Genomic DNA, 27701 nt, shown 5'->3' with positions numbered 1-27701 from the left:
ATTGTAAAGGAGTCAAAATCTCTGGGAGGAAAATGAAAACCCCACCTTTATCAATGTAGGGGCTTGTCACAGAATTTGGATGTTATTAATAGAAATTGTTTCATTATAGGCGCCAAGCCATTGCATTGTTGTTTGATTATCTTTTTTTTATTGTCTGTAATTATCAATTTGATTCACTGCCGTGAATCCTGTAGAATAGGTTGGCTAATCAAGTTCGGTCATTTTTTTTAAGAGTAGTTAGGACGGCAAAGGGTTTACTGAATATATTCATCAGCCTGGATCCTGGTTTAGTGTGTGAAGAGAGATTGAGTAGATTACATCTGGAGTTCAGAAGAATAACTGATTAATAATCTGTTTGAAACATGAACTTTAACAGAGCTTGACCGGGTGAATGTTGAGCAGATGCTTTTCTTTTCCCTGGCTGAGTAATCTAATAACCAAGGGAAGTCTCAGACTAGGAGCTAGGCCATTTAGGAAGGAGATGAGGAGAAATTTCTATACTTTGGAATTTCGTACTACTTCTTGGTTTACAAATCTTGATGAAACTACTTAACCTTATTTGCTGAAACATTGTGATATTGTAATATTTCTATATTAAGAAAATATTTTGATTTCAATACTCAGGTAAAAGAGCTAGATTTTTTAAAAATTCTTAACATTGTGCGATTCGCTGTGTGTCATTTCAAATGGTAGATTGATTCTTTCTTGTCTTTGTGTCCAGTAATGAAAAATAAAGAACATTTTTTGTGAAATACGTACAGTTTATGACCCAATCACCATTATCATGATTGTCAGATTCCCTCTACAATCACCACAATGACACCTAAGTAATAAATCACTATCAGGGCATTTAAAAGCTGTGAAAATGATGCTTAAGTGCAAATGTTTTTAAAATTTATATTCTGTTCATTCAAGATCAGGATGAGTAATCTGACAATTATTAACTGTTCACTGGACCTTAACAGGATCTGGGACTTGGGAGTGAGAGGAGCAGGGGTTCAAAAGAGGTAGTTCTCTGTACTTGCTAGTGAGTTTTCCTTAAGAGTGGGGACTTGGAGCAAGAGGCACAAGCGTGCAAAAGAGTAGGACACATGACATCACTGTGAGTTTCTCTTAATAGGAATAGGGACTTAGAGTGAAAGACAAATTGTAAGGTAATAGTTGATTAGATAATAAACAACAGCCAATAAACAGAAGTTAGGGTCCAGTGGAGTGACCATTATGACAGTGGGCCAGTGTAAGACTGGGAGCTGATTAGAGCTGTCTTCAGTTATGTTTGAGTTGTCTCTGAGTCCTCTTCCTCCCCACTTTTGAAATCGCTGCACATTATTCCAGCCCAGGTTTTACATCTGGGTTGTGGTGCTATTAGATCTTCTCTTTTCTCTGCTCTGCGGGTTGAAATGAGTAAGATGCCATTGTAGTTGAGAAGATTGCCGATGGCTATGAATTACTGGGTACATCCTAATGGTTATGAGGATGATCATCCAACAAAGAATATATTGAAAGGTTGTTGAGAACATCAAGATCACAAGATTTGCAGTTTTGGGTGGGAAGGAAATGATCAGGCAGAGAACATAGCTCTGTCTGATATGACCTATGCTCCTGGTTTAGCTTTATCTATTATTCCTCCCTTACTATTTCCTTTACCTAAGGCAGTTTTGACACTTCGGGAGATGCTGTCAGAATGTGCTCGGTGTGTATCTGAAGAGTCATTGGTAACTCTTATATATGCATCATCAATATTACAGAATGGTTCCAGTTTTACGGGTGGCTCTAAAGACCCAGTGTCTCATAACAATGGTGCAGCAATCTGGGTTCCAGACTTTCAGCTGCCAGTTAGAAAAGGATTGTCTAATAAACTTTCAGTTTATACTATTGAAATGGTGGCAATCCTTATTGCAGTGGATGCCGTCATTTCTGATTCCTTCTCTGGATTGTGTAGTGGTGGGTGTGTCCAACAAAATGTCTAGGGGACTACTGGAAGTTGGACAAACATTAGCATGGTTGCAGTATTTAGAATTGTATGTCTATTTTTTTGTGGATTCCAGCTCATGCAGGGGTGGAAGGAAATGAAGTAGACGATAGGCTGGCTAAACAATCTATGAAGGTCAGTGTTATTGATGTTGACATTCCACTAAGTAATGGAGAGGCAAAGGTTTTGATTAATGACCATATTTTCTCAATCTCACAGGGACTTTGGGGCATAATTAAAAAAGGAGACATTTATATGGATTTCTTCTTTTAAAAAAAAAGGGTTACTTCACTTTGGAGGAGAGGAAGGAAGTTATAATTATTTGCTCATACTGGTTTAAATACCACATTGTATAGAGTTGGTGAATATACTTCAGGTAAATGTAGACAGCATCATCTTCCAGAGGACAGTCTCACATGTGTTATTAGAATGTAGGACATATGAGTGGGATAGGAAGCAGACACTGGACTGCAATATTGTTACCTTTGATCGGGGGTGGGGGGGTGGTTTAGCCAAGAAGCACGAGAGAGGCATAAACACATATTTAAATTCATGAAGCTATTTGGATTGTTTAGTACAATTTAAGTCAAGAGCATTGGATGTTGATATATTTATTTACTTATTGGTATCATTTCTTCTTGAGGGCTGGTGGTAGGTGTTGCGATCACACTCCTGAACCTTCCTTACACTCCAAGTCTACCAACTGCCAATAGAAAGCAATAGCAGAACAAGAAGACGAGTCGCTGAGGCTTCGGCACGAAGAAGCCGAGTAAGTATCCCATACATAGGGAATGAGAGCAGCAGTTATTAACAAAAAAAAACTTCAGTGAGAAGGCACGGGAAAGCCAACTTGAACGTCCAGAAATAGCTGGGACTGCCTCAGGGTTTTTCATTCAATGGCCTCTTCAGAAAGAAGATGTTGTAGCTGCCACTGAGATCCATCAGCCTGGGGTACAAGCATGAGAAACCCTGATTGGCTGTTGAGCTGAGGGGGTCTGCTGACCCGCTGGAGAGGGGTGCCAATGCCCCAGTCCATGTTGGCTGTAAATGGAGAGCTCAAACTGAAGTAGAGTAAGCAACCAGCAGACTGCAGCACTAAGAGATTGTCAGCAGAATCTAGGCTGGGCATGCAGGACGAGGCTCAGGGAAGACAGCACATTTCTAGTCCAAAGCCTCAAAGAAAGGAAAGCCATGCAACTGGAGTAGGTGACAAGGGATAGAGCAGGAGTACTACAGGGTGAAGGCAGTGACAGAGAGCCGTCAGGGAAGCTGGAGAACATGGAAGGGCACTATCAACAGGTCATTCAGCTGGTTTTACCTCTTGAAGGTCCCACAAGCCAGTCTTGGCTCTCTCATCAGGGCAACCTATGATACCTAGCCCTACCCCTAAAATCTTCACCAGTGTTTTGGCAGTGAGGTTCGATGCTCCCTCTGTAACATCACTGATACTAACCTTCAACACACCCTGGCAGGCTGCAAGACTGTGCTGTCCCGAGGATGCAGCAGTTAGTGGCACGACCAAGTTCTAAAGAAGCTGGCAGAGATGATGTGAGAATCAGCCTTTCCCCAATGGGATGCCAACTCATACCTTTTGTTAAGGCTGTCAAGAGCGTTGAATGCACCTGTCCAACAGCTACCTCAGGACACTTCTCCACAGGCAAGGAGTGGAACATGAGGGCAGATCTCAGCAGGCAGCTACAGTTCCCCAAGGAAATCACCAGATCTCTGTCCAGTCATAGCACTGTGGTCCATGGCCACCAAGACAGTCCTCGTTGAGTTAACAATCCCATGGGAGGAAGGAGTGGAGGCTGCCCACGAGCATAAGAGGTTGAAGTACTGTTAGCTGAGTGTAAGGAAGTTGGCTGGAGGACCATCACCTATCCCATGAGGTAGGATGCTGGGCCTTCGTCAGCACACTGATGATAGGTTACTCTGCAATATGGCAGTGACTGGAGCAAGGCTCAGGAGAGCTACCAGAGAATTGGCTGAAGAGGCCGATAAAGGCAGCTTTTGGCTGTGGCTGAGGAGGAAGGACAGAAATTGGGGAGCAACTAACCCTATTCCTCGTGTTAACCCTATTGAAACCTGAAGGACGTGATAGGGAGACATTCCTGCCACAGCTTAGCCACCAGGAGAAGAACCAGGGCTGAGGGAGTGAAACATCAATGAATAGTGGACCTGGCTGATGACCCTGCAGCTGGCCTATGGGCATTGTTGGATGTGCGGGAGGCAGCAATGCCAAGTAGGAAACCTCTTCCTGTAAATCTCTTTGAATCAATGTAGGAAGACTTGTTGTTGGGCAGTGGATTGCTTCTCCTCCAAGTTATGGCAAGTCAGTGAACCTCATGGCTACGTCTGCCAGAAGCATACTCAGATACAGCTCCTGACAGACTATATCAAGGAGCTGGATCTGAAAATACATGGGATCATCTAGAAAGATGAGGGCTTTATAGGTTAGGGTAAGGTGATGAATTTAGAATAGATCAGTACATGGAATTGTGATGTTGTGGCCTTAACAGAGACTTGGTTGAGGGAGGGGCAAAAATGAATCCTTAATGTTCCAGGTTTTTGATCTTTTAGAAAAGACAAGGAGGTGAAGGTGGGTGCTGGGGGAGTAGTTGCATTATTAATCAGGAAAAATATCACAGCTGCACTCAGAGGGGACATAATGGAAGATTGATCCTCTGTGTTAATGTGGGTAGAACTCAAAATTATAACAAAAAAAGTGCAATCACTCTGGGATTATGCTTACATGACCCAATATCCACTGGGACATTGAGGAAAAGATATGCAAACAGATGAGGGAAGGGTGTTTAAAAACAACAGGGTTATTGTACTGAGTGACTTCAACTTCCAAAATACAAACTGGCATCTCCTTACTACAAGAGGTTTAGATGGAACAGCCAGTATATTTTACCCAGGGTTGAAATGTCTAATGTTTTATTTAAGATGAAGAGGAAAATTCAAAGGCGGTATGAGGAGAAAGTTTTTATTTTACACAGAGTAGTGGGTGCCTGGAATATGTTGCTGGGGTGACACTAGAAGTAAATATGATGAAGGTGTTCAAGAGCTTTTAACTGGGCACATGAATGTCTAGGTCGTGGAAGGAAATAGACATTGTGTAGGCAGAAGGGATTTGTTTAATTACAGATATGATTACATTGTGGGCTGAAGGACTTTGTTATATGTTCTTAATACTAACCTGGCAAAACTTCATTAGCAACTCCCACAAAAGGCTGGAGGAACTCAGCAGGCCAGGCAGCATCTATTGTAAAGTGTACAGTCGATGCTTTGGGCTAAAACCCTTCAGCAGGACTGGGGAGAAAAAAGATGAGTAGATTTAAAAGGTGGGGGAGGGGAGAGAGAAACACAAAGTGATAGGTGAAACCTGAAGTGGGAGGGGTGAAGTAAAGAGCTGGGAAGTTGATGCTGAAAGAGACAGAAGGCCATGGAAGAAAGAAAACGGGGGGTGGGGTGGGGGTGGTGAGGAGCACCAGAGAGGGGTGATGGGCAGACAAAGAGATGAGGTGAGAGAGGGAAATGCTGAAGATGGGGGGGGGGGGCGCACTACCAGAAGTTCAAGAAATTGAAGTTCGTGCCATCAGGTTGGACCATATAAGGTGCTGTTCCTCCATCCTGAGTGTGGCCTCATCACGAGAGGAAGCCATGGATAGACATTGTGAAATGGGAAGTGGAATTAAAATGGGTGGCCACTGGGAGATCCTGCTTTTTCTGGCAGACAGTGTAGGTGCTCAGTGAAGCAGTCTCCCAATCTATGTCAGGTGACTCCAATATACAGGATTCCACAATGGGAGCACTGGTCACAGTATATGACCTCAACATACTCACAGATGAAGTGTTGACTGACATGGAAGGACTGTTTAGGGCCCTGCATGGTATTGAGGAAGGAGGTGTTGGGGCAGGTGTAGCACTTGTTCCACTTGCAAGGATAAGTGCCAGGAGGGCACTAATTAGTAGAAGTCACAGCTACCACATGTCATGAAATGAGTTGTAACATTTAATCATTTATCTCTTGGAAACTGACTTATTTTTGAATTTGAGATGTGTTCAAAATTCTGTAATTCACTATTTAACTGTATTTGGAAATGGATAGAGATTGAAAGTAAGTTCAGAAATAAACTTATTTCTCAGTTTTTGACTAGCTGAAGAAAATTCTGGAATCTAAGCATTAGAAAATTAGGTACAGATGACCTTCACTAATCCAGCACCACGGGGACCTGCTGAGTGCCGGATTAGTGAAAATGCCGAATAACAGAAGGATCACATTAAGCAATAGCTAACCGCCTCATCATACCTTTAAAATATCATGTAAATCAGTACAAGTTAGATAATAATGAAACAGAATTATTAAATGAGTAGCAAGTGAAATTTGAATAAAGTAATATACTGTACAGGCACAGGTAAAATAAAGGGTATAAGTAAATGTACAGGAATTAACTTATACTGAACAGTTGAGCAGTTCCACTTCTAAAGTGAGATGTTTAATATACCTTCAGGAAAAGTTACATGTTTGCAAGTGTGGGGTTGTCAGGATCATCAACATCTTCATCTTGAAAAAGGAGTGAAGTGTCAGGAACTGGTGCTGAAACTGGCACATCAATTTCTTCAAAAACTGTTGATGTTGGTGTCAGCACATCTGGGTGAGCAGGAGCAGAAGTCGGAGAAAGGAGGTCTTCTATACGGCACATCTCATGCGACCGCCAGGTGGCCGGGAATTGGGCTCTTCCCTCTTAACTTGCAGTTTCTGAGAGAATCCTCGTTAGTTTCTTTTCTTCCGCTTAGTAATATGCTTAAATTCAGCGGGTCGCCACGTCTGATCTGAGATCATAGGCAGAAGAGAATGGAGTGCTAGCCGGGAGACGCCGGAGGGCAATGTGCGACTGCTGGCAGGCGGATTGATCCTATGCACGCCAGCTCCCCCGCTGCTGGTGGGTGAGACGGGCTGCTGCCGGGCAGCCTCGCCTCATGCAAATGATATTAATAAATGCAGGAAAACATGTAGGAATCGCCTGTGTGCTAACAAGAGGACGCCAGCACGTGCACATCTAGTACAAACAAAACAATGCGCAGCAGATTGGTATGGTGGCCCAGGAAACTTGAAATTACAGTTGCACGGAAAGTTTGAAATCAGTGCCGGATTATCGAAGGAACCGGATTACAGTTAGTCGGATTAGTGAAGGTCAACTATTAAAAAAGAAAAGACTTCAAGTACATAATTGCTTTGAGAAAAGCATTTATTCCTGACTGGGAGAAATATAAAGTGAGTTTCTACAGGGGTTCACATTAGAACAGAGTAGATTAAGGAAAAACTTGAAGTATTCCAAAACCAAACTGAATTTTCAATGGAGCAAGTGCAGGAAATCTATCAAATTAATGCAAAGTCATAGTTTTAAAAATGTCAAAACTAGAGGGGGAATATGTTATTTCTACATGAGAATTATTAAAATCTGGATCACAATTCAAAACTGAAATCAGACAAATTTTCAGAAGGCAATGTGTCATATATCTCAGATTCTATGAACACAGGAAACTTTTCTCAATATCTAGTTCTTCACATATTGATACATTTAATTTGCAATAGATGGTTAAAACACTTGTTTTGATATGCTTGGAGTTCACTCTGTTTGCAGAGATTATTACCAGGAATCTGTCAGAAAATTAAGGCAAGAAATTATTAGTTGCCAAGAGAAACCTTTTCATAAGGTCTTGAGATGTGTACAATTGCCAACTTAAAAAAAACTCAATACTGCAATAAATCAAGCTAATTTTGAATAAACTAGCCTTGTATTAATCAGCAACTTGTGACTTCCAAATGATAAATTCAACTCCATTCATGTTGGGTATAAAATTTCCTCTTTTTGGTTATTACTGTATGTCACACTCTGACAGGAACTGATTTATCAGGTACAGTCATTGTTGCCAGAATCTCAGATGTTGACAAAAGAGCATACAGGAGCAAGATATACTAGTTAGTGGAGTGGTGTCAAAGTAATATCCTTGCACTCAACATCAGCAAGACCAAAGAACTGATTTATGGACTTCAAGGAAGGTAAAACAAGGGAACACAATCCAATCCCTGCAGAGAGATGTAAAGTGGAGAGAATAAGCAATTTAAAGTTCCGGGTGGGGGGGGAGGGGTCATTATCTTTGTGGACCCTAATCTGGATGCAACATTTGATGCAGTTATAAAGAAAGCAAGATAGTGGCTATATTTCATTAGAAATATAGAAAACCTACAGCACAATACAGGCCGTTTGGCCTACAAAGCTGTTTGGAACATGTCCTTACCTGACAAATTACCTAGGGTTACCCAGAGCCCTCTATTTTTCTAAGCTCCATGTACATATCCAGGAGTCTCTTAAAAGACCCTATCATTTCTGCCGTCGCCAGCAGCCCATTCCACGCACTCACCGCTCTCTGTGTTTTTTTTTAAAAACAACAGAACACTTATCCCTGACATCTCCTCTATACATACTTCCAAGCACCTCTTGTGTTAGCCATTGCAGCCCTGGGAAAAAGCCTCTGACTATCCACACAATCAATACCTATCATTATCTTGTACACCTCTATCAGGTCACCTCTCATCTTCTGTCCCTCCAAGGAGAAAAGGCCGAGTTAACTCAACCTATTCTCATAAGGCACGCCCCCCCAATCCAGGCAACATCCTTGTAAATCTCCTCTGCACCCTTTCTATAGTTTCCACATCCTTCCTGTAATGAGGCGAGCAGAACTGAGCACAGTAATCCAAGTGGGGTCTGACCTGGTTCCTATCTCGCTGCAACATTTCCTCAGCTCCAAAACTCAATCCCACGATTGATGAAGGCCAATCCACCATACGCCTTTTTAACCACAGAGTCAACCTGCACGGCAGCCTTGAGTGTCCTATGGACTCAGATCCCAAGATCCCTCTGATCCTCCACACTGTCAAGAGTCTTACGGTTAATTCTATATTCTGTCATTGGTCATCGTATTTGACCTACCAAAATAAACCACCTCACATTATCTGGGTTGAACTCCACTGCCACTTCTCAGCCCATTTTTGCATCCTATCAATGTCCCGCTGCAACCTCTGACAGCGCTCCACACTATCCACAACACCTCCAACCTTTGTGTCATCAGCAAATTTACTAACCCATCCCTCCACTTCTTCATCCAGGTCATTTATTAGGAGTTTGAGGAGATGTAACTTGTTAACTAAAGCACTCAATCTTCTACAAATGTACCACAGAGAGCATTCTGACTGGCTGCATCACCATCTGGTATGGAGGAGACTTCTGCTCAAGATCAAAATAAGTTGCAGAAACTTGTAAATTTGTCAGCTCCATCATGGGTACTAGGCTCTATAGTATCCAAGACATCTTCAAGGAGCAGTGCTTTAGGAAGGTGGTGTTCATTATTAAGGATCCCCATCACTCAGGACATGCCTGCTTCACACTGTTACCGTTGGTATGGAGATTCAGAAGCCTGAAGGCACACATTCAACGATTCAGGAATAGCTTCTTCCCCTCTGCCATCTTATTTCTAAATGGATGTTGAACCCATGAACACTGCCTGATAACTTTTTGGGGTTTTTTTTTTGCATTACTTATTTTAACTATTTAATAAACACATATATACTTAATGTAACTCAGTTTTTTTCTCTATATTTATCAAGTATTTCATTGTACTGCAGCCATAAAATTAACACATTTGACAACATTAGTGTGCTGGTGATATTAAATCTGATTCTGTTTGGGCTGTATGACAACATTTGGATGTAGGTATTGTGATCTTGAAAGGGCATATAGGAATTAGCAACATATATTTTTGTATAATATACAGAGAAATGTAGAAGCAACGGCCTATTGTGTGATCCCTTGATTTTAAAGATAGTTTGCTTCCATTCTAGTTCTGTGGGTTTTGAGGTGGCTGATGAGGTCCACGCAGAATGTGCATACTTTGATGTGGGTAGGGCAGTGGGTGCTTAATGGGGGCTATTTATTGAGCAGTATGGCAAGTGTTATGAGTCTTTCAGCAGTTCTGCTAGGCTGTAATATATGATGACAACGAAATTGTAGGTGCTCAGTGCCATCCTAGCATTTTGATTTGTTACAATCCAAACAACCCCACAGATCAGTAAGTGTGCAATTTTTTTTAAAGAGGCTTAGACTCTACCCTGACAGTATTTCCTTTTGTTTGTTTCTATTTGTGTGATGTGGCATGGAATTGCCATTTTGGCCCATCCATTGGAGCTGGCTGAGTCCAATAGATTTGACATTCAGTGTGTTAGTTTGGTAAAGGGTGCAGACATCGCTTATCTTGCCAGTGAAGTTCGAGGAATGTGCAAAGACTTATAAATGTTTCATCAGTACTGTGTTTTGTTGTCTCTGCAATATGTTGTCACTGTCTCCAAGGTGGATCATTCCTGCCTGGTAGACTCCAGGGGTATGTGCTAGTGCAGTTGAAACTACTGAGTTTCACCAGCCTTGTCTGCCTTCTCCAAGAGACAGCCAGAGGAGTGATTCATATTTTTCAGTGTCTTGCCAAAGATTTTTATTGCTAAGAGGCAGAGTTATGGTAAGGGATTTTTTTGCTGATGTTTATGACCTATTACGTCATCCACTTCAAAGGACTCATCAATGACTTGCAATTTGGCACATACACAATCATCATCTACAAATACCAATTCAGTGAGTGAAATAGGGGTGGCTTTTGTCTTGAATGCAGGCAATTTATTTGAAGTAATGTGCATTGTTAGAGCAAGAAAAAATGAGAAAAGGGTTGTTGACCCAACCTCGACACTGGTCTGCATTGTAATTAGTCAAGGTTAGAATCATAGCTTGCATGTCATCATTTAGCAAATGCTTGCTTACTTACTGCCCATTACACCACTGGCGTTAAAGGCAGCAGTGAAGGTGTTCCATCTCTGGCAATTTTCAGGGCCTCTATCGTGTCAGTAGCTTCCTCTGTTTTCACTACTGTCAGCCATGCAAGTCCTGAGTAGATACTCAGCAATGTCATTGCATTCATTTTAGAAAGATTCTGCATTACTGTTTCTATAACAATTTTGTTTCACCAGTCAGGGTTGTTAGTTTTGAGCTGAAACCCTGATCCTGGAGGACCAGTGGACCACTCTTAGTCTGACCTCTACTTTTTGACTTTTTTGGCATGGGTGACCCTACCAAGACCCAAAGCCTGAAGCCCTGACTCCAGTCAACATAGCCCTGCAGGTCATTGAGACACACAAGCCTTCAAACCATGTCAAGCAAATGCAGATTATGGATAAACTTCAGAGGCAGTCAATGTTGATGTGGGTTCTTTGTCATCTATATTGGGTAAAATTTTAAAAGCTTGTTTAAGATCAGAATAGCTATGTATCTTAGAGTGTATGTTGAAAATCATGTTGAACCTCATACTGGGAAGTTTAGGCTCTTCTGCCACTGACAGGAGGTAGAATCTGAATTTCCAAAAGACCTGGAGATGCCATGTACATAATACATTATGTAAGGTTTTATAGGGTGAGGGTTTATGTATATAGCAAAGATAAAGGATTTGTTAACACACAAGTGTCTGTTCTGACATTGGCAAACTGCTGTAAACTTCAAATTATTTACAAATACAATGGAAACCAAAAGGCCAACTTCTAAGCTTTGCAGAACCCACTGTTTACAGGACTGCAGTCACCAAACTACATGTGCAATTAAAACTATCCACAAAACTTGGTCATAACTAATTAATGCCTTTTGTGTATTAAAAAGTAATTACTTTGTTTCATTTAGATCTTGATACATACAGCCACGTTGAGAAATAATGGCTGACCTGGTGGCATTGTGGGAAGTAGCTCTCAGCGATGGTGTTCATAAAATAGAATTTGAGCATGGTACCACCTCAGGAAAGCGAGTGGTGTATGTTGATGGAAAGGTATGATTTTAAAAATTATAATGTCTGTCACACATTTTTCCATGTTAATTTTTATATGTGCCTGCTTCCCTGGTATTTTAATGAATGAGTGAACTTAATGATGTAACAGTAACACACTCAAGACCTGGATCCTTTATTGCAGGGCTTCCCAACCTCACATCGCATGGGCCAATACCATTAAGCAAGGGGTCTGTTGGCAACAGGTTGAGAACCCCTGCATTATTGGACCATGAATTGATTTTACCAGTAGGCAAACCGGAAATAAGAAAAATTCTATTGGACAACTTGAGTTCAAAATGCCGACATCTGTGTTGATAGTTGGAAACGATCTTTCATTGCTGCAGAGTTTCCCAAGTAATCTTGGGTCTAGTACAAGCACTTTTGCCTCTGAATCAGAAGTGTGTGCATTCAAATCCCAGTTTGCAAACGAGTATTTAAAAAATGTTGGCATGTATTCCATCAAAATACAGCAGAGAGGCCATGCGGTTAGAGGATTAGATGATATTTTTATTTATTTGTTTGTTTATTTGTTTGTTTGTTTTTTCTATACATTTTACAAATTAAAAAAACCCCAAATCTCAATAAGGAACATTAATACAGTGCAAAATTATGCATACAATGACAATATGCTACAAAGGAAGATAATTTAACAAAAAAGCACCTAAATTAAAGACAAGTAAACTTAGTATCCTCCCCAAGCCCCACAACACAAAAAAAAAAACTCCAGACCAACCACATCACAATATAGAGAATATAAATCAGGACAATCAAACTCCCAGACTGTGAATACACTTAGCAACAGAGGATAATAATGCCTACTACCAGAAAAAAAATGGGAGCTGAAAGCAAGGGACTGAAAAGAAAAAAAAAACCCTAGTCAAGAGGAAGGTCATGAAAGTACTCGATAAAAGGTCCCCAGACCTTATGGAACTTTAGATCCGAATTAAGAACTGAATAATGAATTTTTTCGAGGTCCAAGCAGGCCATAATGTCGTTAAGCCATTGAGCATGGGTGGGCGGGGCAACATCTCTCCATCTAAGAAGGATCAAGCGTCTAGCCAGGAGAGAGGCAAAGGATAATATTCGGCATTTGGTCGGACCCAGACATAAATCTGTCTCGCCCCAGAAACCGAACAAAGCAATTAAGAGGTTTGGTTCTAGGTGCTGATTCAGAATATACGATAACGTAGTGAAGACATCTTTCCAAAATTTCTCCAAGCTAAGACAGAACCAGTACATATGAATGAGAGAGGCCACGCCCCTCTTGCATTTATCACAGAGCGGACTAATGTTAGGGTAGAATCGAGATAGTTTAGATTTAGACATATGGGCTCTATGAACAATCTTAAACTGTAAAAGGCAATGGCGACCACAAAGAGAGGTTGAGTTAGCCGATTTGAGAATCGAGTCCCAGCTCTCATCAGATAAGGAGGTATTTAAATCCTGCTCCCAGGCCATTTTAATTTTATCCACAGGGGCCCGTGGTAAGGCTGCTAATTTATCTCGAGTAATTGATATTAAACCTTTACCTAGTGGATTAATGGAAAGAAATAAGTCTGTAGCATTTTTCGCAGGCATTTCAGGAAAGTTAGGAATTAAAGGAGCAATAAAGTGTCTAATTTGGAGATATCTAAAAAAGTGAGCATTGGGCAGATTGAACTTAACAGAGAGCTGCTGAAAGGAAGCGAAGCGATTATCAATGAAAAGATCTTCAAAATGTCTAATGCCCTTCCTATACCAAACATGGAATGCTGAATCGTACGTAGTAGGTAAAAAAAGGTGACTATGTACGACAGGGCTGGAAACGGAAAAACCATGGAAACCATAGCATTTCCTAAACTGAGCCCATATACGCAAAGTGTGTCTAACAAGAGGATTAGCTATTAATCTGGACAGACTACTAAGGAGTGCAGAGCCAAGAAGTGCAGAGATAGATAATTCTTTAGTGGAGCTCAACTCCATTGCCACCCAATTAGGGCACTCGGGTTGGCCGTGGAAGAAAGACCAAAAGGTAGCACAACGTATATTAGCTGCCCAATAATATAAACGAAAGTTAGGTAAAGCCATGCCACCCTCTTTTTTAGATTTTTGGAGATGGATTTTATTAATTCTAGAGCGCTTATTCTTCCACAGATATGACAAAATAATAGAGTCTAAGGAATCAAAAAAAGATTTAGGAATAAAAATTGGGATAGATTGAAATAAGTATAAGAATTTGGGGAGAACATACATTTTAACAACATTAATACAACCTACCAAAGACATAGATAGAGGTGACCATTGTACCAGACTCTGTTTTATAGTATATGAAAGATTGGCAAAGTTTTCACGAAAGAGATCTTTAAACTTCCTTGTGACTGTAATTCCAAGATAAGTAAATTGATTATGGACTACTTTAAAAGGGAGATCACGAAATGTTAGTTCTTGTGCTTCTTTATTAATTGGGAAAAGTTCACTCTTATGTAAATTAAGTTTATAGCCAGAGATCTGGCTAAACTGGTCAAGAAGTGAAAACATTAGAGGTAAGGATGTAGACGGATTTGAGAGAAAGAGTAATAAGTCATCAGCATAAAGAGAAACTTTATGCTCAACATCCCCTCTCCAAATCCCGGTCAATTCAGGACAATTTCAAAATGCTATCGCCAAAGGTTCTATAGCCAAATCAAAGAGAAAGGGACTTAAGGGGCATCCCTGACGGGTGCCACATTTGAGATTAAATACCTGGGATTTCTGAAAATTAGTTAAAACAGAAGCAGTAGGACACAGGTACAGCAATTTGATCCAAGAGATGAAACAGATGATATTTTTAAACTGGGGCCATTTCTGCTCTATTGGATTGATGATGAAATATCCTATGGAACTTTGTTCAAAGAAGATCAAGGGATGTAATGAGTTTCACGGGAGCTCAGGCTCTTTCTGGTGGCCAAATCAGTGGCAGGAGCAGGCCACAGTGATGAGATTTCTTGCAGGTTGGTGACACTTGATTAAAAGTTCATAAGGGACCAGCAGTGCAACTGTGATTGGGAGTAGGCCAGTGGTGAGAGTAGGAGCGTCAGGCTTTGGCTCAAAAGAGGCATTTGCTCTGGGTAAGCTTTTGTAAAGGTTTGCTTTTTTTCTTTTGCTGTACCTATAGTAAATGGCTGTTGTGTGTTCTTCATGCTGGATGTTGGAGTCCTGAGAGATCCAGAGTCTCCCAGGGAACTAAGTCTGTGTGAAGTGCATCCGGCTGCAGCTCCTTGAAGACCATGTTGGGGATCTGGAGCAGCAGCTGGATGATCTTTGTCTTGTATGGGAGAGTGAGGAGATAATCAATCAGAGTTACACGGAAGTAGTCACCCAGAAGTTGCAGGAGACAAGTAGCTAGGTGACTGTCAGAAGAAATGGAAATGTGAATAAGCAGTTAGTGCAGAGCACCCCTGTGGCCATTTCCCTCAACAATAAGTATTCAGCTTTGGATACTGTTGTGGGGGATGATCTCCCAGGGGAATGCCACAGAGACTGGGTTACTGGCACTCAACATAGGTCAGTGGTGCAGAAGGGAATGAGGGAGAAGAGGGCATCGGTAGGGATAGTGGACTCAATAGTTTGGGGAACTGACAGGAGATTCTGTGGATGTGAACAGGTCACCTGAATAGTTTGTTGCCTCCCAGGTGCCATGGTCAAGAACATCTCGGATCAAGTCCACAGCATTTTGGAGAGGGAGGGAGAGCAAACAGATGTCTTGGTACATATTGGTGCCAATGACATTAAAAGAAAAGCAAAGTCATCCTGAGAAGGGAATTTAGAGAGCTAGGGAGAAAGCTGAGAAGCAGGACCTCCCGGGTAGTGATTTCTGGATTGCTGCCTGTCGCATGCACCACTGAGGGTAGAAGCAGAATGATTCAGCAGACTAATGAGTGACTGAGAATCTGGTGTCGTGGGCAGGGCTTCAGTTTCTTGGTTCATTGAGAGCTCTTCTGGGAGAGGTATGACCTGTCTGAAAGTGACAGGTTACACGTGAGCCTGAGGGGAACTGGTATCTTCACAGGCAGATTTGTTAGAGCTGTTGGGGAGGGTTTAATCTAATTTGGCAGGGGGTGGGAACTCAGGATGGGATGGATGGTATAAGAGCAAAGATGGTGTGTAGTCAGACTGTTAGGAAGGGCAGGCAGATGATAGGACATACGAGGGGCAATTGATAAGTTGTGGCCTAAGGTAGAAGGAGTCAATGTTACAAAACCTAGCACGTTTATTTTTCAACATAGTCCCCTCCTACATTTGCACACTTAGGTTGTGGAGCATACGGATCTTGGACCTCCAAGTGATTGATAAGTTTGTGGCCTAAGGTAGAAAGAAATGAGTTAAACAGCTCTCTTTACATGCACATGAAGTTCAACTCTTTGAGTGATTATGCAGAAAGTTTGAAGTTAATATCTCATCGGGGGTGATTGATAAGTTGTGGCCTAAGGTAGAGGGAGATGAGTTATTAACTTGTCACGTACCCCGTGACCGGGTTACTGAACCAGCAGAAATGGAATACACGTTGGAGTATGCTATTACTGTAACTAATAGTGTTTATTAGTAAACTAACTAATACAGTACCATAAAATGCAAGTATATGAAATAGGAATCAAAACCAAGCTCTTTCAAAGTCTAAGGGTAAATGGATAGTCTTACGATGAAGAGTTCAGTTCAGCTTAGATCGAGGTAGTTGCTGGTGTACCGTTGGGGGGAGAGAGAGCGAGAGGTGATCCAGTTGCCGTCGAACCTTCCGTAGTCTTCCTGTCCTGTTATAGTCACCGACTTTGACCCTGTACAACCGTTCTTCAGTGATGGACCTGTCACCCAGGCAAGGGTGGACCCAGAAACAAGTCCCCACCGGTCACACCTTCACACACTGTGAGCCACTAATCGATTCCCTGAATCGATCCTCCAAACCCCCACCTTCACGTGGGTGCTTCAGTGTCCCATGGCGTGTCTGCTTGTGTCTTAGCAGACCTGCTTTTCATCTCCCCTTTCAGGGCACCAGCTGTCCATCAACCTGGTCTAGCCTTGCTGTCTCTGCAAGAATCTTACCAGCAGGCAAAAGTGTCCTTGGAGCAAAGATAAACAAGGAACTATAATATTAAATCATGTCTCTCTCTCTCTCTCTCTCTCTCTCTCTCATCTGCATGGGATGTCTCCCCCCTCTTCTCTCTCTCTCATTAGTGGCATAGTTCACAGGGGGGGGGGTCAACTCTGGACCCCACCTCAGCTTGGTTTGCTCATCACAAACTTCAAACTTTTTGCAGAATCACTCAAAGAATTGACCTGCATGTGCATGTAATGAGAGCTGTATAACTCATTTCCGTCTGCATTAGGCCACAAACTTATCAATCACCCATCTATAGACACTTTCTGGAGGTGCAAGATCCATATGCTCCACGAGCACTAGACTAAGTGTGTAAATTAAGAGGGGACTATATTGAAAAATATATGTGCTAGGTTTTCTAAAATTGACTCCTTCTACCTTAAGCCATGAACTTATCAATCACTCCTCATAATTGCAGCCAGCAGGGTGAGTATCTGTGAATTAGGGATGCAGAATCAAAAAGGGTAGAAAATACAATATTCAATGTGTTCTATCCCAATCCACAGAGTATAAGAAATAAGGTAGTGATCTTGTTGCATTATTACAGATTGTTGGGTATGATGTTGTATCAGAGGGATAGGAAGACAGGCAGAGAGAGTGGCATGGCTCTGCTGGTAAAGAATGTCAAAAAATCAGTAGAAGGATGTGTCATAGGATCGGAAGATGTTGAATGCTTGTAGGTTGAGTTAAGAAACTGCAAGGACTAAAGGATCTTGATGGCAGTTTTATAGTAGTAGTCTCTCGAAATCCGAGGAAGATGAATGTGTTGTGCAGTCAACGTCTGTGGACACGCATATGACTTCTGAGGTCGAAGTCCGAAACGCAGATATGGTCGCAGATGGGGCAAGGTGCACCACCTGTTGGGGCAGGAGCGGACGCCTTCCTGTGTCTTTCTTGACTCGCCTTGAGGCGCTGCATGTGCCAGTTGGCTTGGAAGTTGTTTGCTGCCTTAGAGCATAGATTGCGCCACTTGGACTGATCGGCAGCAGTGTGTTTGAGATCACGGGGCTGGAGTTTGGCCCACTTAAGGTTTGACTTGAGGTTGTCCTTGTACCTCTTCCTTGGGCGACCTTGGGCACAGTTGCCCTGCTCCAGTTCTCCGTAGAACAACTGACGCGGCATTCTGGACTCATCCATGCAGATCACATGGCCGGTCCATCTGAGCTGAGCCTTCAAAACCTTGGCTTCAATGCTTGTGGAATTGGCTCGGTCCAGGACTGTCAGGTTGGAGATACGGTCTTGCCAGCGGATTTGGATGATTGATCACAGAGCACGATTGTGGAATTGTTCAAGCTGTTTGACATGTCTGCGATACAGTGTGCAGGTTTCACAGCCATATAGAAGTGATGAGACTAGAACAGCATTGTGAACCTTCAGTTTAGTGGAGAGGTGAATGTCTTTGTGCTGCAGAACCTTGACCCGGAGCCTTCCGAGTGCCTGGCTTGCTTTCTGGATCCTTGATGTGATTTCTTTATCAAGGGCACCGTCGCTGGAGATGGTTACTCCCCAGGTATTTGAAGTTGTCAACGTTCCATAGTTGTGTGTCATCGATGGTGATGCATGGCTGTGGCGGGGCGCTGTTAGGTGCAGGCTGCAGGAGGACCTCTGTTTTACCGAGGCTGATTGTCAAGCCGAACAATTTAGATGCAGCGGAGAATCTGCTGACCATTGTTTGTAGGTGGTCCTCTTGGTGTGCCATGAGTGCGCAGTCATCTGCAAAGAGCACTTCTATGAACAGCTTTCGGAGGGTCTTTGTGTGTGCTGCAAGGCGACGTAGGTCAAAGAGTGACCCGTCCAGGCGGTATTTGATATAAATGCCCAGGTTTAGGTCTTTGATGGCATGCATTAGTACTTGAGTGAAGAAAAGGTTGAAAAGTACCAGTGCAAGCACAGAGCCCTGTTTAATGCTGTTGAAGATGTCAAATTTCTTGCTAGGTTCGTCAGCTGAGAGAATCTCTCCAGTCATGTTGTCATGGAAGAGGCATATGAGGTTGATGAACTTTGGAGGACAGCCAAGTTTCCTGAGGATGATCCACAAGGTTTCTCTGTTGACAGTATCAAATGCTTTAGTCAGATCAATGAAGACAAAGTACAAGTTCATGTTCTGCTCCAGGCATTTCTCCTGCATTTGTCTAACAGTGAAGATCATATCCACAGTACTGTGTTTAGGCTGAAAGCTGCATTGCGATTCTGGGAGGTTTCCTTTGGATACTGTTGAAATAAGTCTATTGAGGATGATGCGAGCCAGGATTTTGCCGGCGATGGAAAGTAGGGAGATGCCCCGGTAGTTCCCACAGTCTGTGCGCGGGCCTTTGTTTTTGTATAGGGCGACTATTGCAGCATCCCAAAGGTCGGGTGGCATTACTTCCTCTTCCCAGATACTGACCAGGACGTCCTGGAATGCTGCGAGTGACTCCTGGTTGAGAGCTTTGAACAGTTCTGCGGGAATGCCATCCTTGCCTGGTGCTTTGCCACAGCTCATCTGTTTGATGGCTGTACTGACCTTGGTCAGGGAGGGGGGGTTGTTGAGGTGCTCATGGACTGGGCTCTGGGGCATCTGGTCGAGTACTGACTGGTCTGGCATTAAAATCTCCCAGCAAGATCAGCTTATCACTGGCCGGTACTGAAAGCAGGATGGAGTTAAGGTCAGCGTAAAACTGTTCTATGGTTTCAGTAGGGCTGATCAGGGTGGGGGCATAGGCACTAATAATAGTTGCATGTCGATTTTGGCTGAGGGGCAGACATAGCTTCATCAGTCTTTCGCTGATGCCAACAGGCAGGTTGGGGAGCTGTTTCATCGGGGTACTCCTTATGGCAAAGCCCACTCCGTGGATCCTGTCTTCATTCTGCAACCCTGGTTGTGCTCAGCGCTGCGATGTCAATGTTGTGGTGAGCAAGCTCTTTACCAATGAGAGCTGTTCTCCTTTCAGGTCTTGCAGTGTTTTCCTTATCCATTAAGGTGCAAACGTTCCATGCTCCTAGACAGAGAATCTTTTTCTTTTGATTTTGACCGCAATGATTGGGTGATCTGTCAGTTGCGGCTAACTGGCTGGATGATCTATGGCAGGCGATGTTTGGGCCACCTTTTCTAGGCCCCTCCCTGATTACAGGGTGGGCAGCGCTGTCCTAAAAAGGGCTGCCCAGTCACCCTGGATGCTGCCGGACTCCCCTACTGCCCTGGGTTCAGAGGAGAACGACCATCTGTCCAAGGGCTGCCTACGTGCAGGTTTGCAACTGCAACTCAGTGGTCACCTCCACCTGTTGGTTCGCTGCTCTCCCATCGCCATAGGACTTTTGAAGAGAGAAAGAAGATGAAGATGCACAACACAAGGACCTGTGTGTGAAAGATATTATAGTGAGACAGTCTCACTCTCTCGGCCCACTGGCACGAAGATCGTTACACATGGTGACTTCTGCGGCTGCAGGAGTTGCCGGACAATAGATTGATGAAGTCCTCCCTATTGACCGCCTACGGGACTCCGGCTCCGGATTTCTTCTCAGGGTTTACTCCCGTAGCCTTTTCTATCATTGGGTGTGGCCGCAAGGCAGCAGAGGTTTTTAAATCAGAGTTTTTCTTTTCCTAAGTGGGCACTCGACCAGGTCTAATGAGCCCCACCTGACAGAAGCATCTGGTTTTGAGGCGCCAGAGACCTGCCTTTGCGCCTTCTCCCGTTGATAGGAACAGTTCCGCCACAGTTATATACAGGCCTCCTAACAGTAGCTGAGATGTGAACCACAGATTATAACAGGAAATACAAAAGGCGTCTCAAAAGGGCAATAGTCATGGGAGATTTCAAGATGCTGGTTGATTGGGGAAAACTAGGTTGGAAATGGATCTCGAGAGTGAGTTTGTTGAATGCCTATGAGATGGCTTGAATGGCGGAGCAGTCTCGATGGGCCAAATGGCCTGCTTCTGTTCCTATATCTTATGCTCTTATGGCTCTTTAGAGCACTTTGTCATTGAACCTACTGAGGGATCAGCTATACTGAATTGGGTGAGGAGTAATGAACCAGAGGTGATTAGGGAACTTAAAGTAAAAGAACATTTAGGAGGCAGGGATCACAATATGATTGAGATTTGATAGGGAAAAAGTAAAATATGACGCAGCAGTATTTCATTTGAAGGGAAAGATGAAACATGAAGGGAAGTTAGCAAACAATATCAAGGTGGATATGAAAAGTTTTTTTAATTACATAAAAATAAAAGATGAGAGTAGATTTTTCAATTTGAGAAAGGCTAACTTTGAGGAGATGCGAAAGGACTTAAAAGGAGTGGATTGGGACAATTTGTTTTTTGGGAAGGATGTAATAGAGAAATGGGGGTCATTTAAAGGTGAAATTTTGAGGGTACAGAATCTTTATGTTCCTGTTAGTTTGAAAGCGAAGGTTATAAGTTTGAGAGAGCCATGGTTTTCAAGGGATATTGGAAACTTGGTTAGGAAAAAGAGGGAGATCTATAATAAATGTAGGCAGCATGGAGTAAATGAGGTGCTCGAGGAATGTAAAGAATGTAAAAAGAATCTTAAGAAAGAAATTAGAAAAGCTAAAAGAAGATACGAGGTTGCTTTGGCGAGTAAGGTGAAAATAAATCCGAAGGGTTTCTACAGTTATATTAATAGCAAAAGGATAGTGAGGGATAAAATTGGTCCCTTAGAGAATCAGAGTGGACAGCTATGTGTGGAGCTGAAACAGATGGGGGAGATTTTGAACAATTTCTTTTCTTCGGTATTCAGTAAAGAGAAGGATATTGAATTGTGTAAGGTAAGGGAAACAAGTAGGGAAGTTATGGAAACTATGACAATTAAAGAGGAGGAAGTACTGGCACTTTTAAGGATTATAAAAGCGGATAAGTCTCCGGGTCCTGACAGGATATTCCCCAGGACCTTGAGGGAAGTTGGTGTAGAAATAGCAGGGCTCTGACAGAAAAATTTCAAATGTCATTAGAAACGGGGATGGTGCCGGAGGATTGGCATATTGCTCATGTGGTTCCATTGTTTAAAAAGGGTCCTAAGAGTAAACCTAGCAATTATAGGCCTGTCAGTTTGACGTTAGTGGTGGGTAAATTAATGGAAAGTATTCTTAGAGATGGTATATATAATTATCTGGATAGACAGGGTCTGATTAGGAAAAGTCAGCATGGATTTGTGCATGGAAGGTCATGTTTGACAAATCTTATTGAATTTTTCGAAGAGGTTACAAGGAAAGTTGACGAGGGTAAGGCAGTGGATGTTGTCTATATGGACTTCAGTAAGGCCTTTGACAAGGTTCCGCATGGAAGTTTAATTAGGAAGGTTCAATCGTTAGGTATTAATATTGAAGTAGTAAAATGGATTCAACAGTGGATGGATGGGAGATGCCAGAGAGTAGTGGTGGATAACTGTTCATCAGGTTGGAGGCCAGTGACTAGTAGTGTGCCTCAGGGATCTGTATTGGGTCCAATGTTGTTTGTCATATACATTAATGATTTGGATGATGGGGTGGCAAATTGGATTAGTAAGTATGCAGATGATACTAAGGTAGATGGCATTGTGGATAATGAAGTAGGTTTTCAAAGCTTGCAGAGAGATTTAGGCCAGTTAGAAGAGTGGGCTGAACGATGGCAGATGGAGTTTAATGCTGATAAGTGTGAGGTGCTACATTTTGGTAGGAATAATCCAAATAGGACATACATGTTAAATGGTAGGGCATTGAAGAATGCAGTAGAACAGAGTGATCTAGGAATAATGGTGCACATTTCCCTGAAGGTGGAATCTCATGTGGACAGGATGATGAAGAAAGCTTTTGGTATGTTTGCCTTTATAAATCAGAGCATTGAGTATAGGAACAACAACACACACAAAATGCTGGTAGAACACAGCAGGCTTGGTAGCATCTATAGGGAGAAGCGCTGTCGACGTTTCGGGCTGCCTAGCCTGCTGTGTTCTACCAGCATTTTGTGTGTGTTTTTGTTTGAATTTCCAGCATCTGCAGATTTCCTCGTGTATGCTCATTGAGTATAGGAGTTGGGATGTAATGTTAAAATTGTACAAGGCATTGGTAAGGCCAAATTTGGAGTATTGTGTACAGTTCTGGTCACCGAATTACAGGAAAGCTATCAACAAAATAGAGAGAGTACAGAAAAGACTTACCAGAATGTTACCTGGGTTTTAGCACCTAAGTTACAGGGAAAGGCTGAACAAGTTAGGTCTTTATTTTTTGGAGCGTAGAAGGTTGAGGGGGGACTTGATAGAGGTATTTAAAATAATGAGGGGGATAGATCAGGTTAACATGGATAGGCTTTTTCCATTGAGAGTAGGGGAGATTCAAACAAGAGGACATGAGTTGATAGTTAGGGGAAAAAGTTTAAGGGTAGCACGAGGGGGAATTTCTTTACTCAGAGAGTGGTATCTGTGTGGAATGAGCTTCCAGTAGAAGTGGTAGAGGCAGGTTCGGTATTGTCATTTAAAGTAAAATTGAATAGGTATATGGACAGGAAAGGAATGGAGGGTTATGGGCTGAGTGCGGGCCACTGGGACTGGGTGAGAGTAAGCGTCGGCACGTACTAGAAGGGCCGAGATGGCCTGTTTCCGTGCTATAATTGTTATATGGTTATATGATACAGGATGACTAGAAAATGAAGCCGGCGAAATAATAATGGGAGCCAAGAAGATGGCAGAGGAGCTAAATGAGTATTTTGTATCAGTCTTCACTGTGGAAAACACTAGCGTGTGCCAGGTATTGAAGAGTGTGACAGAAGAGAAGTGAGTGCAGTTACTATTACAAGAGAGAAGGTGCTGAAAAAGCTGAAAGACCTCAGGGTACACAACTCAACTGGACCAGATGAACTGCACCCTAGGGTTCTGAAAGAGGTAGTGTTAGAGATTCTGGAGGCATTAGTAATGATCTTTCAAAAGTCATTGGACTCTGGCATGGTGACAGAGGACTGGAAATTTGCAAATGTCACTCCACTCTTTAAGAAGGGAGAAAGGCAGCAGAAAGGATATTATAGACCAGTTAGCCTGATTTCAGTGGTTGGGAAGATGTGGAGTCAGTTGTTAAGGATGAGGTTATGGAGTACTTGGTGACACAGGACAAGATGGAACAAAGTTACTTCAGGGAAAATCTTGCCTGACGAACCTGTTGAAATTATTTGAGGAGAATGCATGTAGTATAGATAAAGGGATGCGTAGATGTTGTATATTTGGCTTTCAGAGAGCCTTTGTCAAGGTGCCACACAATGGGCTGCCTACCAAGTTAACAGCCCATAGCATTACAGGAAAATTATTGGCATAGTTAGAGATTTGGCTGATCGGTAGGAGGCAGCGAGTGGGAATAGAAAGATCCTTTTCTGTCTGGTTGCCAATGACTCAGGACCAGCTTCTTCCCCTCTGCCATCCGATTCCTAAATGGACATTGAACCCTTGAACACAACCTTACTACTTTAATATACAAACCCCATTTCCAGAAAAGTTGGGATATTTTCCAAAATGCAATAAAAACAAAAATCTGTGATATGTTAATTCACGTGAACCCTTGTTTAACTGACAAAAGTACAAAGAAAAGATTTTCAATAGTATTACTGACCAACTTAATTGTATTTTGTAAATATACACAAATTTAGAATTTGATGGCTGCAACACACACAACAAAAGTTGGGACAGAGTTAAAATAAGATTGAAAAGATAGATAGATAGATACTTTATTCATCCCCATGGGGAAATTCAACATTTTTTCCAATGTCCCATACACTTATTGTAGCAAAACTAATTACATACAATACTTAACTCAGTAAAATATGATATGCATCTAAAATCACCCTCTCAAAAAGCATTAATAAATAGCTTTTAAAAAGTTCTTAAGTAGTTTACTTAAATACATTGAGTCCTAACCCCGGCACTTTAACATATCTTACTCCTGGCGGTTGAATTGTAAAGCCGAATGGCATTGGGGAGTATTGATCTCTTCATCCTGTCTGAGGAGCATTAATAGCAACCTGTCACTGAAACTGCTTCTCTGTCTCTGGATGGTGCTATGTAGAGGATGTTCAGGGTTTTCCATAATTGACCGTAGCCTACTCAGCGCCCTTCGCTCTGCTACCGATGTTATACTCTCCAGTACTTTGCCCACAACAGAGCCCGCCTTCCTTACCAGCTTATTAAGACGTGAGGCGTCCCTCTTCTTAATGCTGCCTCCCCAACACGCCACCACAAAGAAGAGGGCGCTCTCCACAACTGACCTATAGAACATCTTCAGCATCTCACTACAAACATTGAATGACGCCAACCTTCTAAGGAAGTACAGTCGACTCTGTGCCTTCCTGCACAAGGCATCTGTGTTGGCAGTCCAGTCTAGCTTCTTGTCTAACTGTACTCCCAGAATAGTGCACAGAATATTCAAGTAACACCGGTTTGGAAGACTCCACATTAAGCAGGCTAATTGGTAGCAGGTGAGGTATCATGACTGGGTATAAAAATAGCGTCCATCAAAGGCTCAGTCTTTGCAAGCAAGGATGGGTGGTGGCTCACCCCTTTGTGCCAAAATTCGTGAGAGAATTGTTAATCAGTTCAAAAGGAGCATTTCCCAACGCAAGATTGCAGAGAATTTGGGTCTTTCAACATCTACAGTACATAATATTGTGAAACAATTCAGAGAATTCAGAGACATCTCAGTGCGTAAAGTGCAAGGTCGGAAACCACTGTTGAATGCGCGTGATCTTCGAGCCCTCAGGCGGCACTGCCTAAGAAACCATCATGCTACTGTGACAATTCTAGCCACCTGGGCTCGGGAGTACTTCGGAAAATCGTTGTCACTTAACACAGTCCGTCGCTGCATCCAGAAATGCAACTTGAAACTATTACGCAAGGAGGAAGCCATACATCAACTCTATGCAGAAACGCCGGCGAGTTCTCTGGGCCCGAGCTCATCTCAGATGGACCGAAAGACTGTGAAACTGTGTGCTGTGGTCAGATAAGTCCACATTTCAGCTAGTTTTCGGAAAAAAACGGGCGTCGAGTTCTCCGTGCCAAAGATAAAAATGACCATCCTGATTGTTATCAGCGAAAAGTGCAAAAGCCAGCATCTGTGATGGTATGGGGGTGCATCAGTGTCCACGGCATGGGTGAGTTGCATGTATGTGAAGGTACCGTTGACTCTGAGACGTATATTAGGATTTTAGAGAGACATATGTTGCCATCAAGGCAACGTCTCTTCCCGGGACATCCATGCTTATTTCAGCAGGACAATGCCAGACCACATTCTGCACGGGCTACAACAGCGTGACTTTGTAGACACAGAGTGCATGTGCTTGACTGGCCTGCTGCCAGTCCAGATCTATCTCCTATTGAAAATGTATGGCGCATCATGAAGAGGAGAATCAGACAATGGAGACCACGGACTGTTGAGCAGCTGAAGTCTTATATCAAGCAAGAATGGACAAAATTTCCAATTGCAAATCTACTACAATTAGTATCCTCAGTTCCAAAACGATTAAAAAGTGTTATTAAAAGGAAAGGTGATGTAACACAATGGTAAACATGCCTCTGTCCCAACTTTTGTTGAGTGTGTTGCAGCCATCAAATTCTAAATTTGTGTACATTTACAAAATACAATTAAATTGGTCAGTAAAACTATTGAAAATCTTTTCTTTGTACTTTTGTCAGTGAAATAAAGGTTCACGTGAATTAACATATCACAGATTTTTGTTTTTATTGCATTTTGGAAAATATCCCAACTTTTCTGGAAATGGGGTTTGTACATTATTTCTGTTTTTGCACCAGTTTTAGCCTATTCAATATGTATACTGTAATTGATTTATTAAATTGTTATTATTTCAGGACACATGCCAGTGATAATAAACCTGATTCTGATTTTGAAAAGTTGACTATTTATTTCCATAGAACTTGCTGAGTTCATCCAGAATTTTGTGTGTGTTGCTTCAGGTCTATTATTGCTGCTTTAAAATAACTAAGCGGAGAGGAAGGTTATCGCAAAAATAAAAATTAAATATCAGTAAAACTTTGATATGATTTTCAAGTAAAAGAAAAGCTATCAGTACCAATTAAGGATCAATACAGACTTTTAATTCTCACTGACTGTCCCAATGTTAAAATGTGCCGGCTTACATTTTTAATATTGGAAATGGAATTTGTTAATTTTGTTCTTACTTGCTAATACAGTGTTTAATCTGTTTCAGGAGCATTGCTTCCCATTTCCACTATTCCTAGAGTGGGAATTTTCTAAATAACGGACTACTTTTTGATGAGTGATATTCACTGCCTCCTTCATCAGATTCGCCGTTTGTCACAATACTAACCTGGCTAAGGTCCAGAAGGCTAAACCCACTGACAAGAGAATCCCAGATTGATCTGCCCAGTGCATTGAGTCCTGTGAGCAATGCTAGTAGAGAGCCAGGATCTTGCATGAAGTAATTGGGTCACATTGGTGAACAACGAGTCACATGTACAAAATTGCACACACATTTGTGGGAGGGCAAAGCCAAGACCCTGCATTGCCATCTGTATGACATTTGGAATATTTCTGACTGCCTGACATTCAGAAGCATTCAAAGACTTCTTGAAAAATGAATTGTGCAATTTAATCTTAAATATTATTACAATATTTTCTAAAACAAAATTACTGAAAAAAATGTCACTTTTAATTAAAAACTTTGCTGCAAGCTTAAATACTTTAAAATAATTTAACTTACTTTAATCTTACTTT

At 42.2% G+C, this 27701-nt stretch overlaps 1 protein-coding gene across 4 annotated transcripts in view; it reads left to right on the top strand.

Moving 5' to 3' along the window:
- faima (Fas apoptotic inhibitory molecule a) overlaps positions 1 to 27701 on the top strand; it is a 42139-nt gene that overhangs the window by 463 nt on the left and 13975 nt on the right. For 2 of the 4 annotated variants that reach the window (XM_073047558.1, XM_073047559.1), the window contains exon 2: positions 11752 to 11893. In XM_073047558.1, the coding sequence (XP_072903659.1) occupies positions 11783 to 11893 (111 nt within the window). In that variant the 5' untranslated portion in view covers positions 11752 to 11782. Of the gene's footprint in view, positions 1 to 2048; positions 2108 to 2615; positions 2742 to 11751; positions 11894 to 27701 lie in introns of all 4 variants that reach the window. The other 2 variants (XM_073047556.1, XM_073047555.1) reach the window with 2 other exon arrangements.

Source organism: Hemitrygon akajei, chromosome 5 (genome assembly GCF_048418815.1).
Source record: "Hemitrygon akajei chromosome 5, sHemAka1.3, whole genome shotgun sequence".
NCBI classification, from domain to species: domain Eukaryota; kingdom Metazoa; phylum Chordata; class Chondrichthyes; order Myliobatiformes; family Dasyatidae; genus Hemitrygon; species Hemitrygon akajei.
Note: the sequence above shows the minus strand (reverse complement) of the source record. Positions and strands in the feature narration are given on the sequence as shown.